Source organism: Acanthochromis polyacanthus, chromosome 2 (assembly GCF_021347895.1).
Source record: "Acanthochromis polyacanthus isolate Apoly-LR-REF ecotype Palm Island chromosome 2, KAUST_Apoly_ChrSc, whole genome shotgun sequence".
Lineage (NCBI taxonomy): Eukaryota > Metazoa > Chordata > Actinopteri > Pomacentridae > Acanthochromis > Acanthochromis polyacanthus.
In genome coordinates this window covers 15,421,314-15,434,391 of record NC_067114.1, presented here as the reverse complement: position 1 = coordinate 15,434,391, position 13,078 = coordinate 15,421,314, and the positions used below count along the sequence as shown (strand labels likewise).

The window sequence follows — 13,078 nt, the reverse complement described above, 5'->3', positions numbered from 1 at the left end:
CACCCAACTCTTCTATGTTTACTGATGATTAGATTGTCTGGTAAAATCAGAACTGACACTTTGTATGTTTGATGGTGAAAATAATTTACAGTTTAACTAAAAGCAACTAAAGCAGACCATCACTGCATTTATTTCTTTTTTAATGTTGTTAGTATTGTTGTTGTTGCATCATTATTTTCTGGTTTCATCAGCTAGTGGCAACATACTGCTGGATGTCCCAATACAGTGTGTGTCACTCTTTTTCCCTGCATTGTCACTAATCCCACAGTTGAAGGACAAGGGCACAAACCTTCCCATCCTATCTTGATTATCCTGTCTACTTATGCGCAATTCAAACTTTCTCAATATATTGTTTAACAGCTTCTCCCTTCCACTATTTCCCACCGGGATTAATAAAGCTCTGCATCTAACTGCCGTTCCATCATAACACTGTCAGGTATAGGTGTGAAGTGCCCAGCATGTTTGGGTAATTTGAATTCTTGTAGGAATTCATATTTTACTGTTTCTTGCATGGAAGGGAAGTAATTTCAGCCATACCACAATCTCAATAAAACTTCCTGTGCAATTGACTATTTAACAACAACTGGTATGGAGGTCCTGATAAAATCTCATCCTGAAAGAGTCCATGTCCCCTTTTAAAGTTATAAACATTCAGTAGTAAGGAACTGAAGCACTGGGCCCTGGCTATGATGAGATATAAAATAATAGTTCAGATAGAACACATTGATTTTAGAGCAGCAAGAGACGCCATTTGACTTTGGGAAATATAAGATACTTCTTGGAAAACAAGGTTTGCCCATGAAAATGGAAATTGCAGAGTCCCTCTGTTGTCCTGCCTGGAGTGGGAAAGTCATTCCACCAGTGTGAAGCCAAAAGGGAGAAGAGCCAAGATCAGGTGAAGCAATGAACACATCGGACAAGCAAGGGAGAGCCAAGTGGCCCATAGTGGTGTGTTCTGCCGGATGTTTAAATTGCTCTCCATGCTCTAGCAGTTATGCCTTTATACTCTGTTCCAAGAAGACAAAACATTGCATTGCTTGGAAAGGTTGCAGAGTAATTACTTTGGAGTCTGCTAGTTTTAGGGTATTCTGTTGGTGTTTGGAACTTCTTCACAGTTTTGTTGATTACACTTACTGACTTTGAAAAGGCCAGAAGGGACATAGATGGCATTTTCTATGCATTTTATTTAAATGCCTGGTAACGTTGGCATTAATGCTGTGATGTTTTCAGACCCATTTTTTTCACCTGAAAAAAACTTAATATGCTGTCTCCTGCTAATTATTCCTCAGTGTAGAAATTAAATAGTTTTTAGCATTAATTGGTTGAGTTTATTCTGACCAGAAAAACTTTTTTAATTCAGTTTTTCTTTCTCTGTCTCTCTTCTTTTCTCTGTGTCTCCAGCTGCCTATTGTAGCATTAATGATCCTCCCTTGAATGGAGGTGTGGTCAACAGGACCAAACTCCGTCCAGGTAGCAGACTGCAGTTCTTTTGTAACCGTGGTTACCGCCTGGTAGGCTCAAGCAATGCCACCTGCCGGCTCGACTCCAACGGGCTTTTCCAGTGGGACACACCACCGCCTTTTTGTCAAGGTAAAATTTTAAACACGTTCTTCATCATCTAAGCCCTGATGAAAAAAGTTGACAAGGATTAAAGGCTTGTGGTTTCAGAGGATTTCCCTCCACAACGGTTTTCTCTTTGTGATGTGGCAGCTGTCTCATGTGGAATACCTCAGGCGCCGGGCAACGGCAGTTTCCATGCTTACCAGTACACCGTTGGCAGCCAGGTCACCTACCAGTGTAACCATGGTTACCACCTTGACCCTGGTGCTCCAATGACAGCTGTGTGTTTGGAGGATGGCAGCTGGAGTAACGCTGCCTCAGTCCCCAGATGTCTGCGTAAGTGTTTGAAACTAGGATTAGAGGATGATAAAGAGTAGGAGTTCATAGACTGTAGAAAGTGGGAGTTGCCAGAACCAGCGTCTAGCTCCCAACGAGTGTGACAAATACATATAAATCGAAATATAATTGTAATTGAAGAAAAAGACTTGGAAGTGGGGGTATTAATAATTAGATAGTTTAACAACTAGTAATAAATTTATGGTATGTGGAATACCTTTAACGATGCAAGCATCAGAAATAATATAAATTTATTTATTTTATTTCTGTATGTTTCTCTACACCATGGTGGAAATGTGCAAATATGACAATAAATAGAAAATAATAATAAAAATCTGATTGTTTTTTTAGGTGTAGCACTCAGAATATTCAGCAAATATGAATAATTATATCCTCATATGGTGAAACTTAGTCTCAATAATTTGCATTTTAATCACATTACCTTTTTTAAAGATTAGAGATTTTTTTATAATCTATCATTTATAAGTCATAGGTTATAGAGGTAAATGTGTGACTAAGTTCTGTTAGATTTGATTTAAACTTGATTTTTCTTTCCCCTCCTCCAGCGATTCACTGCCCCAGCGTTGAGGGCACCTTGTTAGATCACATGACCTACCGCCTGCTCTCTGGTAGGCTGGGAGAGTTTGGTTCTATGGTGATGCTAGAATGCTCAACAGGCTACTACCTGGGTGTGGGCCATCGGACTCTTCGCTGTCTTGCCAACGGGACGTGGGAGGGATCAGATGATCCTGCTACTTGCAAGAGTACGTATCAGTGCACACATGGTCACCATTATGACTCTTGGGGGTAAAAGAATAGCAGCTGCTGCTGTCAGATTTATTTTGCTCTGAAGTTTCTGACCCTGTCACCTCTGAACAAGATGATAAAAGTCCACTATAATTGCATGTTTTGTGTGCTTGCTGATCTCCCTCAGGATTTGAGATGACGCCGACACACATAGAGCTATATCTAGGATTTTATTTTGAGAGATTCCTTTTAAACTGAGTTGGTATGGAGTGTCTATGTGCAGCACACAAACCCAAATATATACACATACATGAAGTTCCTTAAACTTCTTTCAGCTCTGTACTACACAAATCATGTTTTAATTTCTGAAATTGTCAGTCACATTAATAAATAAATATCGTGGGTGGGAGGAGAAGCCATATGAACCAAGAGATAAAAGAAGAACTCTAATACATGCAAGCAGATGTTCACACAGTGACACGCCAACGTGAGCAGGTAACATATGCACATGAAAAGACTATTAGAGAATAAAACTTCATCACTGTTGCCATCACAGCCTGTCCAGAATTTGTAATGAAAACAGCACACCCACCTTAGAACAAGCAAGACAGCAGGAAGTTAGAAAAAGATGTTCTTATAATAGAGTTAGCTTCTTTTGTGCCAAAAAAAAAGCCTTTACTCTTCACTTGGTTTAAGTAGAAACCGTGGTGAGAGTATATGTGTCAGTGTGTACGTGCAGTTGTGTGTACATACCCAGGGTGGGAGAGAAAGGTTTTCTGTGTTTTTAATGTTGTAAAGCACTTTGTGGTGCAATCTTATTGTATGAAAAGTGCTATACAAATAAGGTTTGATTGACTGAAACCTGGGAGTACATAATCCTGGCTGCTACTTGTCTTCTGTTTTTAATAGTCGGAAAGGGACAGTTTGTGAGGGAGCTGGTTTCTGTGTGACTATGTAAGTGTATGAGTGCGGATCCATTTCCCTCACTACTTTTTTTTAATAAGTTACCAGGGGTATATGTATTTCCAAACGCCTTAGGACGTTAACCACTGCACATTGTCTTGGGACTGTGATAACTGTTTTAGACAGAATGCAGCTTCCTAAATATGTGGTATATGTCGCCAGGAGTAAAAGACTGTCTTTTCAAGAAGTGGGTTTCTGCAATGTGCCTTTGCTGCTTATTTCATAAAGAGAAGCTAAGAGGGAACATTATGGCTTTGAAAACTTTCCAATAGGCTCCAGAATTTCTTATTGTTGCATAATATATGACATGACAATGTGAAATGTGTGTACTGGAAGTTTAAAAAAAGTGATTAAAAATTGAAATCTATTTTACATGAAGCATGTGATTATGAAACTTTATTTAGGTGCATTTTCAGTTTGTTTTCTGGTCCAGTATCTGAGCTGACCTACCTAACACTGCAGCAGCTGTGAGGGATTTGGCAGTGTAACAGAAGTGTCTATTCTTCAAGTTGGCCAGTGATTTGAAAACTGTGTCCCCAAGGATATTAGGGAAAATGATCCTAAATCTTCTGACAGGAATCTAATTTAGCCAGGTATTGTATTGGAAAACTGCATTTACAGTGTTTAAACTCAGTATGACAGTTCTGCAGGGTTTTATTCATCTTACCCGACATTATGAAGACTTGGCAACATAACCCACTTTATATCTAGATTTTTTAAAACAAAGAAATGTAATATCACCAGTTGCCCTACAATGTTATGTAATTTCACATTTCCAGTGTTTTTCTCTAACAGCATATTTATTTTATTATGCAGTCATCTCCTGCGGGGAACTTCCTTCTCCACCCTTCGGCACCAAACTGGGGACACTGACGACATTCGGAGCAACTGCAATCTTTATGTGTAACCATGGCTACACTCTGGTGGGGTCACATGTCAGGGAGTGCGGTGCTAATGGGCTGTGGAGCGGTGCGGAGACCAGGTGTCTAGGTAAGGTGCATTCAGTGTGATATACATTGTGATGTGGTCTGTGATGGATCACTTTGACATAAAGGTCAAGAATGTTTTCACTAATTAAAGTACATTCATCAGGTTGAATGATGTGCATATGAAAAATAGAAGACAGGACACATTTATTGGGAATGAAATGTAGTAAGATGCCAGGGTAAAATCAAAGGCTTCTTCTCATTCTATCACACATTAATAAGCTCTTGCATCATTATTTCCATTTACTTTTGCAATCCAATCTGATTAGTTCCCACTATCAACAGGGAGGTGGGCTGTATTTTTCACTCTATGTAGCACAGCACTCATGACTCTGAACATGTCACACAGCAATTGAAATTTAAAGGCTGTTGGGAACTAAGGCAGGTGGAGTGAGCGCCATCTCTGTTTTCTGCACAACTACCGACTGGACTAAGCTGTGCGTAGCATTTGTGTCAAGGACTTTTTGTAAAGGCTTAATTTTCAATGGAAATGCGAGTGTATAAATGTTATGCTTTGGCTTCATTAATGCATGTACTTTCTTCTACAGTAGCTCAGCCTTGGAGTCACATGAATAAATAAAGAAGCCTCACGCAGGATGCACATTTCATGTGAATGTGTAAATTACAGCACGTACACCTTCGCTTTAGTCTTCTGAGAGCCTAACACGGGCATGGTTTGCCTTGAACTGTGGGTTTTATGTGGTTGAAAGGCAGCTGCGTGTACTGCTGTTGTTCACAAAGACTGTTTATGTGCAGGGTGAGGATTCATAGGATTCATTACAGGTGATCAAATCTTGTCACAAGTGCACGAACCTGAAATGATCAGTCTTTTGTGACTGTGATGAACCTCTGTGAAGACATACAGGGACATTGTAATTAACCCTTTATGCTTCAGTGCGTAGTAGGTGTACCGCTGGCGGTACACCTACTAATTTGCATAGGAATTTCAAGAATGCCCGACGACTGCAAACGCGATTATACAAACACTATACGCCGATGGAAAGCTTAGATTCTCATGAATCCGCCGGTATAAACCACTTTCAGATGTGATTACCACAGCGGGTGAGAAAAACACATTTGTCCGACAAAAACGAATATTCATCCATCCGTTCTCTATACACGGCTTCAACGCACACAGCGCGACTCACATTTCCGGGTTCATTATTACACACAGAAAAAAAGATTCCACAAAAAACGGCCATAATCCAACCTTTTACATCCAGATGACACAAGCCAGTAAACTATTTTGTCCAAAACATGTCCTGAAGTCTGTATAAAATCCACGAATCGGTCGTTTTCAAGGAAATGCACCTCGCGATGTGCGTCCAATATTCTCTGTATTTTTCGTCATTTTTTTAATTTAAAAATAGAATATTAGCAATTTTTTGTACTGAAAACGGCTGGAATTGACTGCAGCTTAAAGGGTTAAAATCCAGTGATGCATACTCTTATGCTATGGAACTGTATATTCATAGTTAGTTAAATAAATGTGCATTAATTCCCCATTATTTTGTAAAGGATTCAATTAACAATAATTGTGTAACTTCTATTTAATGTATATTAGGGCTGCAGCTATCGATTATTTTAGTAATCAGTAGTTCCGTAGTAGCTGTGCATTAGCTGAATCTGTCCCTTTTTTAATTCACCAACAGCTAGTTTAGATGACCGTTTAGACCGCAGACTGGTTGGGCACTCCTGTCGGAAACGATAGAAAAGCTGCGCTGGTTAAAACAGAAGCGTACCGTCGAATTTAAGGACCCAGTTTGTATCGAATGAAGTCTGGGTTCAGCCTTGGACTGCGGTCCTCCATTTCGTAACCTTAGGTCCAGCATGTACTTTAATTAAACGAAGCCTTGACTCAGACAATTTTGCCTTGAGGAATCTTAGTAATCGAATTACTCCTCGAATAACTCGAGGAATTGTTTCAGCCCTAATGTATATATAAATATAGACTTATATTGTTTGAAATATTGTGCTTTTGCACATTTTGCTGTGGAACATAAATAGATGAAGGATAAATCACAATTTGAATTTGAAGAAACTTCAAACACTACTGAAACCTTGAATCCTATTGCTGTAAACAGTTTTGGTATTTGAGATAAAGATCTTTTACATCTGGTGCGTCGGAGACGTTTTATAAAATTAGATATCTGGTAAAATGATTTGATGTTGAGAAAAGTCTTATAGGTGCCTTTTTTACAGCAATACTATTCAAGAAAGTGTCTAAAATCATTTGAGAAGACAACTACATTAAATACCGAAATACATCATAAATGACTGGTGAATGACTTCATACGACACAGAAACATGAAGGGAGGGATTGACTGTGAAACAGGTGACTGATCTGTTAATAGTTGAAATGGTATCGAATGCAGCTTTCAAGATGTGTCCTGCGATTCAAATATTCAAGTTTCAGAAATAATGACGGGATGTGGTCCTTTAAAGTCCCTTAGAGAACCCAGAGAAATCGTTTAAATGCACTGATTTTAGCAAACCTTTTGTATATCTGTCATTGCTGCATGACCAGGACTAAAGACCATTGATCTGCAGATGCACTGAAGAATTCACTCGCCAGACATAGAAGTCTAAATATTGAAACAGCTCCTATTTATCATTTGGCAGTCTAATTGTTGGGATATTGACCGAGTGTTTGTTTTGAAATTGTATTTTCAGGGACCACTGAACCATCTTCACTGGCATTAAAGCCCAAAGTGTGTTTATTGTGGTTTTCATCATGCTGTATTAATCTGTCATTTTTGCCTCTTCTAGCTGGTCACTGTGACTCTCCAGATCCTATTGTCAATGGCCACATTAGCGGAGATGGCTCTAGTTACCGTGACACCGTGGTGTACCAGTGCATGTTAGGATATCGGCTAATTGGCACATCAGTCAGAATCTGTCAGCAAGACCATCGGTGGTCTGGAACAACGCCTGTCTGCGTCCGTAAGTACTTCAAGAAACCAGTATATGTAGTGTCTGATGATTTATTGCTCTTTTATTAAACGTAAAAAGCTAAAATATTTCCGTATATAAGTAAAATTCGCAAAACATCAAATCGAAAAAAACAAAAAACACAATGCTGCATATGAGACTTTTTCCACCTCACATTTCTCACCGTACGTCTCTACTCTCTCTCTCTCTCTACTCCCTCAGCTATCACTTGTGGTCATCCAGGCAACCCAGCCAATGGACGGACCAATGGCAGCGAGTTTAACCTCAATGATGTGGTCAACTTCACCTGCAACAGAGGCTACATCCTCAGTGGGAACGCTCGTGCTCAATGCCGACTCAACGGACAGTGGAGCAGCCCTCTGCCTGTCTGCAAAGGTCACAATCACATTTATTAGCATACAGTTACAGACGTATACACTTTTATTCCTGTAAATTCTTCATTCTGAGTAAAATAGGATGGAGAGAGAATGACAATGAGAAAAAGTAGTCATGTTTTTTCATTGTGGTGGCTGACTGTAGTGGACACTTCTTGTGTCTCAGCCCGATCTCACGAGGATTCGTGAAACTGTCACGTAAATTTTTGTTTCGGCTTCGTGCGCACCAACACGATTTCGTCATGTTTTTCGTGCCGCTCACCACGAAATGCACACCAATGTATTTTAAACGGCGGACTTTTCGAGGCACTCAGAACGTATTTCAAAAGAATGTGTATATTATATTTTTAATGTAAAACCGCGGCGAATCCAACGCTATATTTTGCATGACATCGTCCCTAAACATAACCCTAACCATAATCCTAACCATAACCTAACCATAACCTAACCATAAGCCGGTGGTACACTTACCAATTTGCATAGGAATTTCAAGAATGGCCGGCGGCCGCAAACGTGATCACACAAGCAGTATACGCCGATGGACAGCTTAGATCGTCGTGAATCCGCCGGTATAAACCACTTTCAGATGTGATTACCACAGCGAAAAACATTTCGTGGTGAGCGGCACGAAAAACATGACGAAATCGTGTTGGTGCGCACGAAACCGAAACTAAAACTTACGTGACAGTTTCACGAATCCCCGTGAGACCAGGTTGTGTGTCTTCACTGTTGTTTTTAACTTTGAAATAATTTGATCGAGTTCACTTAGTTTTACTGACTTCTCCTCAGATTTTGGCAGCTGGCAAATAAAATCACGATCAAAGATCGTAATGACGGCCACAACAGCACAATGTATTTCAAAGTTGTTCAAACCAAAAAGGTTTTCCTGCGTTTTTAGGATGAATTCAGCATTTGTTGGCTAAATTGGCTTCAAGCATTATGTGAACTGAATCATTTTTGGCTGAATCTGCTGCCAGCTGACTGTAAAACTGAGAACTGAATAATTGTAGCGTAAACACACACTGAGCTGTACAGTCAGTCTTGTGTGTGTACGTGGCTTTCTCTAAATAAACTAATAGATTCATATGTGCACACACACACTTACAGACAGCTGGGTACATGTCCAGAGACACGTTCTTATCCTCTGCTAACCATGCGTGATCGTTACACCACAAACCTCCCCAGACCTCTGGTAGTGTAACCGTTGTGATATACTAAAACACGCACAGGGGCCTTTTGCACAGTCATGAGCACAGATCGATACAATGTAGTCGCCCACATGGGTTTCCCATTGAAGGGACTCGTCCTCGCTTGCTTGCTTTCTCCATCTCACCCATTTTCTTTTTTGTCTCCCACACCCTCTCTCTCTCCCGCTCTCGCTCGCAGCAGCAGCTGTCAATTATGAGACTGAAACTTTCTTTGTTCCCAAAGGGTGTCCAACACACACGCACACACAGACACACACGCACACACAGCCATCATCTCCTCCATGGACCTGAATTTGAGTGAATGTCAGTCTCCCCTGTGACGTGGAAAATCAAACTCCACTCCTATTGGACAGCCATCCAAGGAGAGAAAAGAAAGAGTAAAGGGGACCATAGGCGACGGTAGAGAACAAAGAACCCCAGAAAACAGAGCAGGGTGTGACAAAAGAGCAGTTTAGTGAAGAGCAGAGCAACAAGGACAATCTGAATTTGTAACACAGGATTTACTACCCAACCCCATCCTGTAGTATGCTGGGTGTTCCACTAAGGTTCGGGCCCATAACGTTGAGCTGTTTGGGATTTTTTTCCACTCAAGTAATTTGTGCACTATTTTGCATCCTTTTTTGCTAACAATCCACTGATGAATGTCCAAAAGCTTAATTTGTAATAACTTCCAATCGTACAGGTGAGTTTCTATAATAAAGGTAGCTGTGAATAAACAAATTCCATAAGATAAGATAATTCACATTTTACAGCAGCTAGATACAGATAAGGCATGAAAGGTGCAGGACAAGAATTACAAAAGCACACTAAGGCTAAAAAAAATAAGATATAATTATAAAGATCTAATTGAGACAATATAATAATAATAATATGTTCAATTTATATAGCGCCTTTCACAAACCCAAGGTCGCTTTACATAAACAAAGAGAACAACAACAAAACAAAAACAAAACTAAAAGGATATACCAAGCATGATGTAACTACGTATGTCTGTCTGTCTGTCTGTCTGTATCCATCTATCCATCTATCTATCTATCTGACAGTGAATTTCCATCCATCCATTATCTATATGCCGATTAATCCTCATTAGAGTTGCATGGGGGCTGGTCACCAGTCTATCACAGGGCTAACACACTCAAGAAACAAACACACTCACAGGCCAGGATGCGAACCAGGGATATTCTAGCTGTGAGACAACAGTGCTAACCACCGATGCACTGTGCAGCACCACTTTGTGAATTAACATATGGATACGTACAAAGAGGACACGATGATTAAACATATGGATAGCTACACATATAAATTTACACACAAGTATGGCATGGGGTATAATGTACCGACACATTCTGTTAAACATGATGTTAATAGACATGGCGACCTGTAAGAGAGCCGTGTCTTGTTGATTCAGCGGGAAAAGCTGTAAAGAGAGAGCACAGTTTTACATTTTGCAGTTGTTGTTTTAGCCGTTGTGAATGTTCTGTTATTTTCACCTGAGTAGTCTTTCTTCTCTTCTCCTGCAACATGCATGTATATTAATACTACTTTAAATGAGTTTTTCTTCTTCTTCTTCTCTCTTGTGCAGTCATGAACTGTTCCGACCCCGGCCATGTGGAGAATGGTGTGCGCCAATCTGGCCTACATTACCCAGAAGTCTTCAGCTATGGCGTTACTGTGGCAATCCACTGCAAACGAGGCTTCTACCTTCTGGGCTCTGCGCTCCTCACATGCCAGCATGATGGACTGTGGGACCGACCGACCCCTCGCTGCCTTGGTATGGATGGGCAAATATAGGAAGCTCGAGAACTATCTGAATTGAGACAAACGGAGGCAATGCAGGCTTAGAAGACAAATGAGAAAGAGGCAGAGACAGAAAGGCATTCATAGGCCTATGATGAAAATCTTTGTCCTGTTGTGAGCAAGTAACTTCTTGAATTTCTGCGAAAACATGTCAACAAAAAAAAGTATGCAGGCAGGTGGATTTCTATTTATTTTTCTTATTATATGTCAGGAAAAGCCATTAGAGGAATGAAATGGCTTGAAGATCCACTGGGAGAAAGATGGGGACCGAATGAGAAACTGAGAGAATAGTCGAGGGCTCAAGGGAGAAAATGAGAGGGAAGTAATCGCAAAAATGGGCAAGAGAATGAAGGGAAGGGGTTTAAAGGGTTGGGTATGTTTGTGTATATGTGTGTACAGGAAGAAAAAAAAAGGTGAGCATCTGTCTCTTAAGGCAATAGGTGTTCTTGTTAGGGAGCTACCATGGCTGATAGAAACATAGAGATTAAACTGGAGAGCGATAGAGAGAAGGAGGGTGATGCACAGATGAAGAGAGAAGCGCAAAGAGGCGATCAGAACCTTAGAACAAGGACACAGTAGCGGAGAGGCAGAGATGAGGAATCAGACAGAGAGGGAAAAAGAGGGCAGACACTGGCAAGGCTCCTGCGTCTGTGCATCGAGCATTACATTCGAGAAACAAGGTCTTATCGGAAAATTGGGGGAGAGGGGTGATGGCGGAGGGGCAAGGAGGGGATGGAGTAATACAATTTGGGGCTAAGGGGAGATATCGGAGGACAAGTCATTTGGCAGAAATAGAAAATCGAGAGCAGCCTCATATCTGTGTCCTCCAGAAACCTGAGCTCTGAAAAACATAGATTTCTCCAAAATTGAAGAAAAAAAATTAGTAGATTTATTTTACAGATGTCTGTTTGCTTTGACACTGTGAAACGATTTCTACTAGTCTTTAAGAGAGACGAGACGCAGAGATTCTTTCTATGTTTTCTAGCTATAGTGAATTTAATTTGAGATGAGTTATTGGTTTTTGCCCCCTCTCTCCCTTTCTCTTGGTCTCTCGGGCAACTCAATTAAACTCAATACAAGGGAGCTTCACTGGCATGACTGTATGCTGCCATACAGTGTAAGCAAAGCAAGTTCAATTATCTGTATATGTACAATTCATATTGTACAGCTGCGAAAGACACACGACATGGTTAAGGAGCATACCACACAACCACACTGTTTGTTTCCAGCTGAACGTTTGTTGCAGAGCGTACCTCTCTCTTGCTTCCCACATTTAATCTTCCCGTCTTTCTTTCTCTGTTCCCTGTTAGTGTGCTTTGACACAAACACACACACAAGAACAACAAACACTTCTGTTAATCCCACCCTTTCTCCTGCTGCCATCTCCTCCTTCAAGCTGTCTCCTGCTGTGACCCAACTGCACCATCTAATGCAGTATCTGGAATCTATAGTTGGACACAAAATCACACACACATACAAACACACACACACACACAGTAAACCTTTCTCACTCTCTTTCAATCTCTTGATGTCTCTGAAGCCATTTCCTGCGGTGACCCCGGCGTACCCCCCAATGCAGTCGTATCTGGAACCCACAGCTGGACGTACGGTTCAGTGCTGCAGTACTCCTGTCTGCCTGGTGGTGTGCTGGTGGGCAATGCCACTCGCCACTGTCAGGAGGATGGCACCTGGAGTGGAGCGCCGCCCTACTGCACAGGTAAATGCAAACTGGCTGATGAAGCTACATGTCTTAATTGATGTGGCTTCCAGTTATTAGAGTATCAGAGTTGAGGTATTTCTAGCTGTGCAAAACAGGAGACATGCTGGCTGTCTACATACACAGTGATAGTCCTGAGATCGACACTACCCAGGTTACCCAGTAAAACGACCCAGTAATTTTGAACCTGGCTATGAGCGCCTTCACATAAAAGAGGCAGAGTTGGCAACAGCTGATTGATCACAAACACGTCTGCTGTCACAAGCGTGTCATAATTTACAAACAAAGAGTAAGCTATAATGTCGCTAATTAATGTGAGAGAAAGTTGAAGATTTTACACTCAGTAAAGACTATGAGCAACATAGTCTCAGCAGCCAAAGCAGGAAAGAAAGTTGCAAAAACACTGCAGGCTATATGAATGTGTAATTATTAGGCTTA

The 13,078-nt window shown here is 40.9% G+C and overlaps 1 protein-coding gene across 1 annotated transcript in view; it reads left to right on the top strand.

The window, feature by feature from the left end:
• Positions 1–13,078, top strand: part of LOC110949783 (CUB and sushi domain-containing protein 1) — a 329,068-nt gene that overhangs the window by 274,350 nt on the left and 41,640 nt on the right. The window contains 8 exon segments of the mRNA XM_051944856.1: positions 1,402–1,590; positions 1,711–1,896; positions 2,463–2,660; positions 4,423–4,596; positions 7,362–7,535; positions 7,746–7,919; positions 10,709–10,897; positions 12,464–12,640. Of these exon segments, the coding sequence (XP_051800816.1) occupies positions 1,402–1,590; positions 1,711–1,896; positions 2,463–2,660; positions 4,423–4,596; positions 7,362–7,535; positions 7,746–7,919; positions 10,709–10,897; positions 12,464–12,640 (1,461 nt within the window).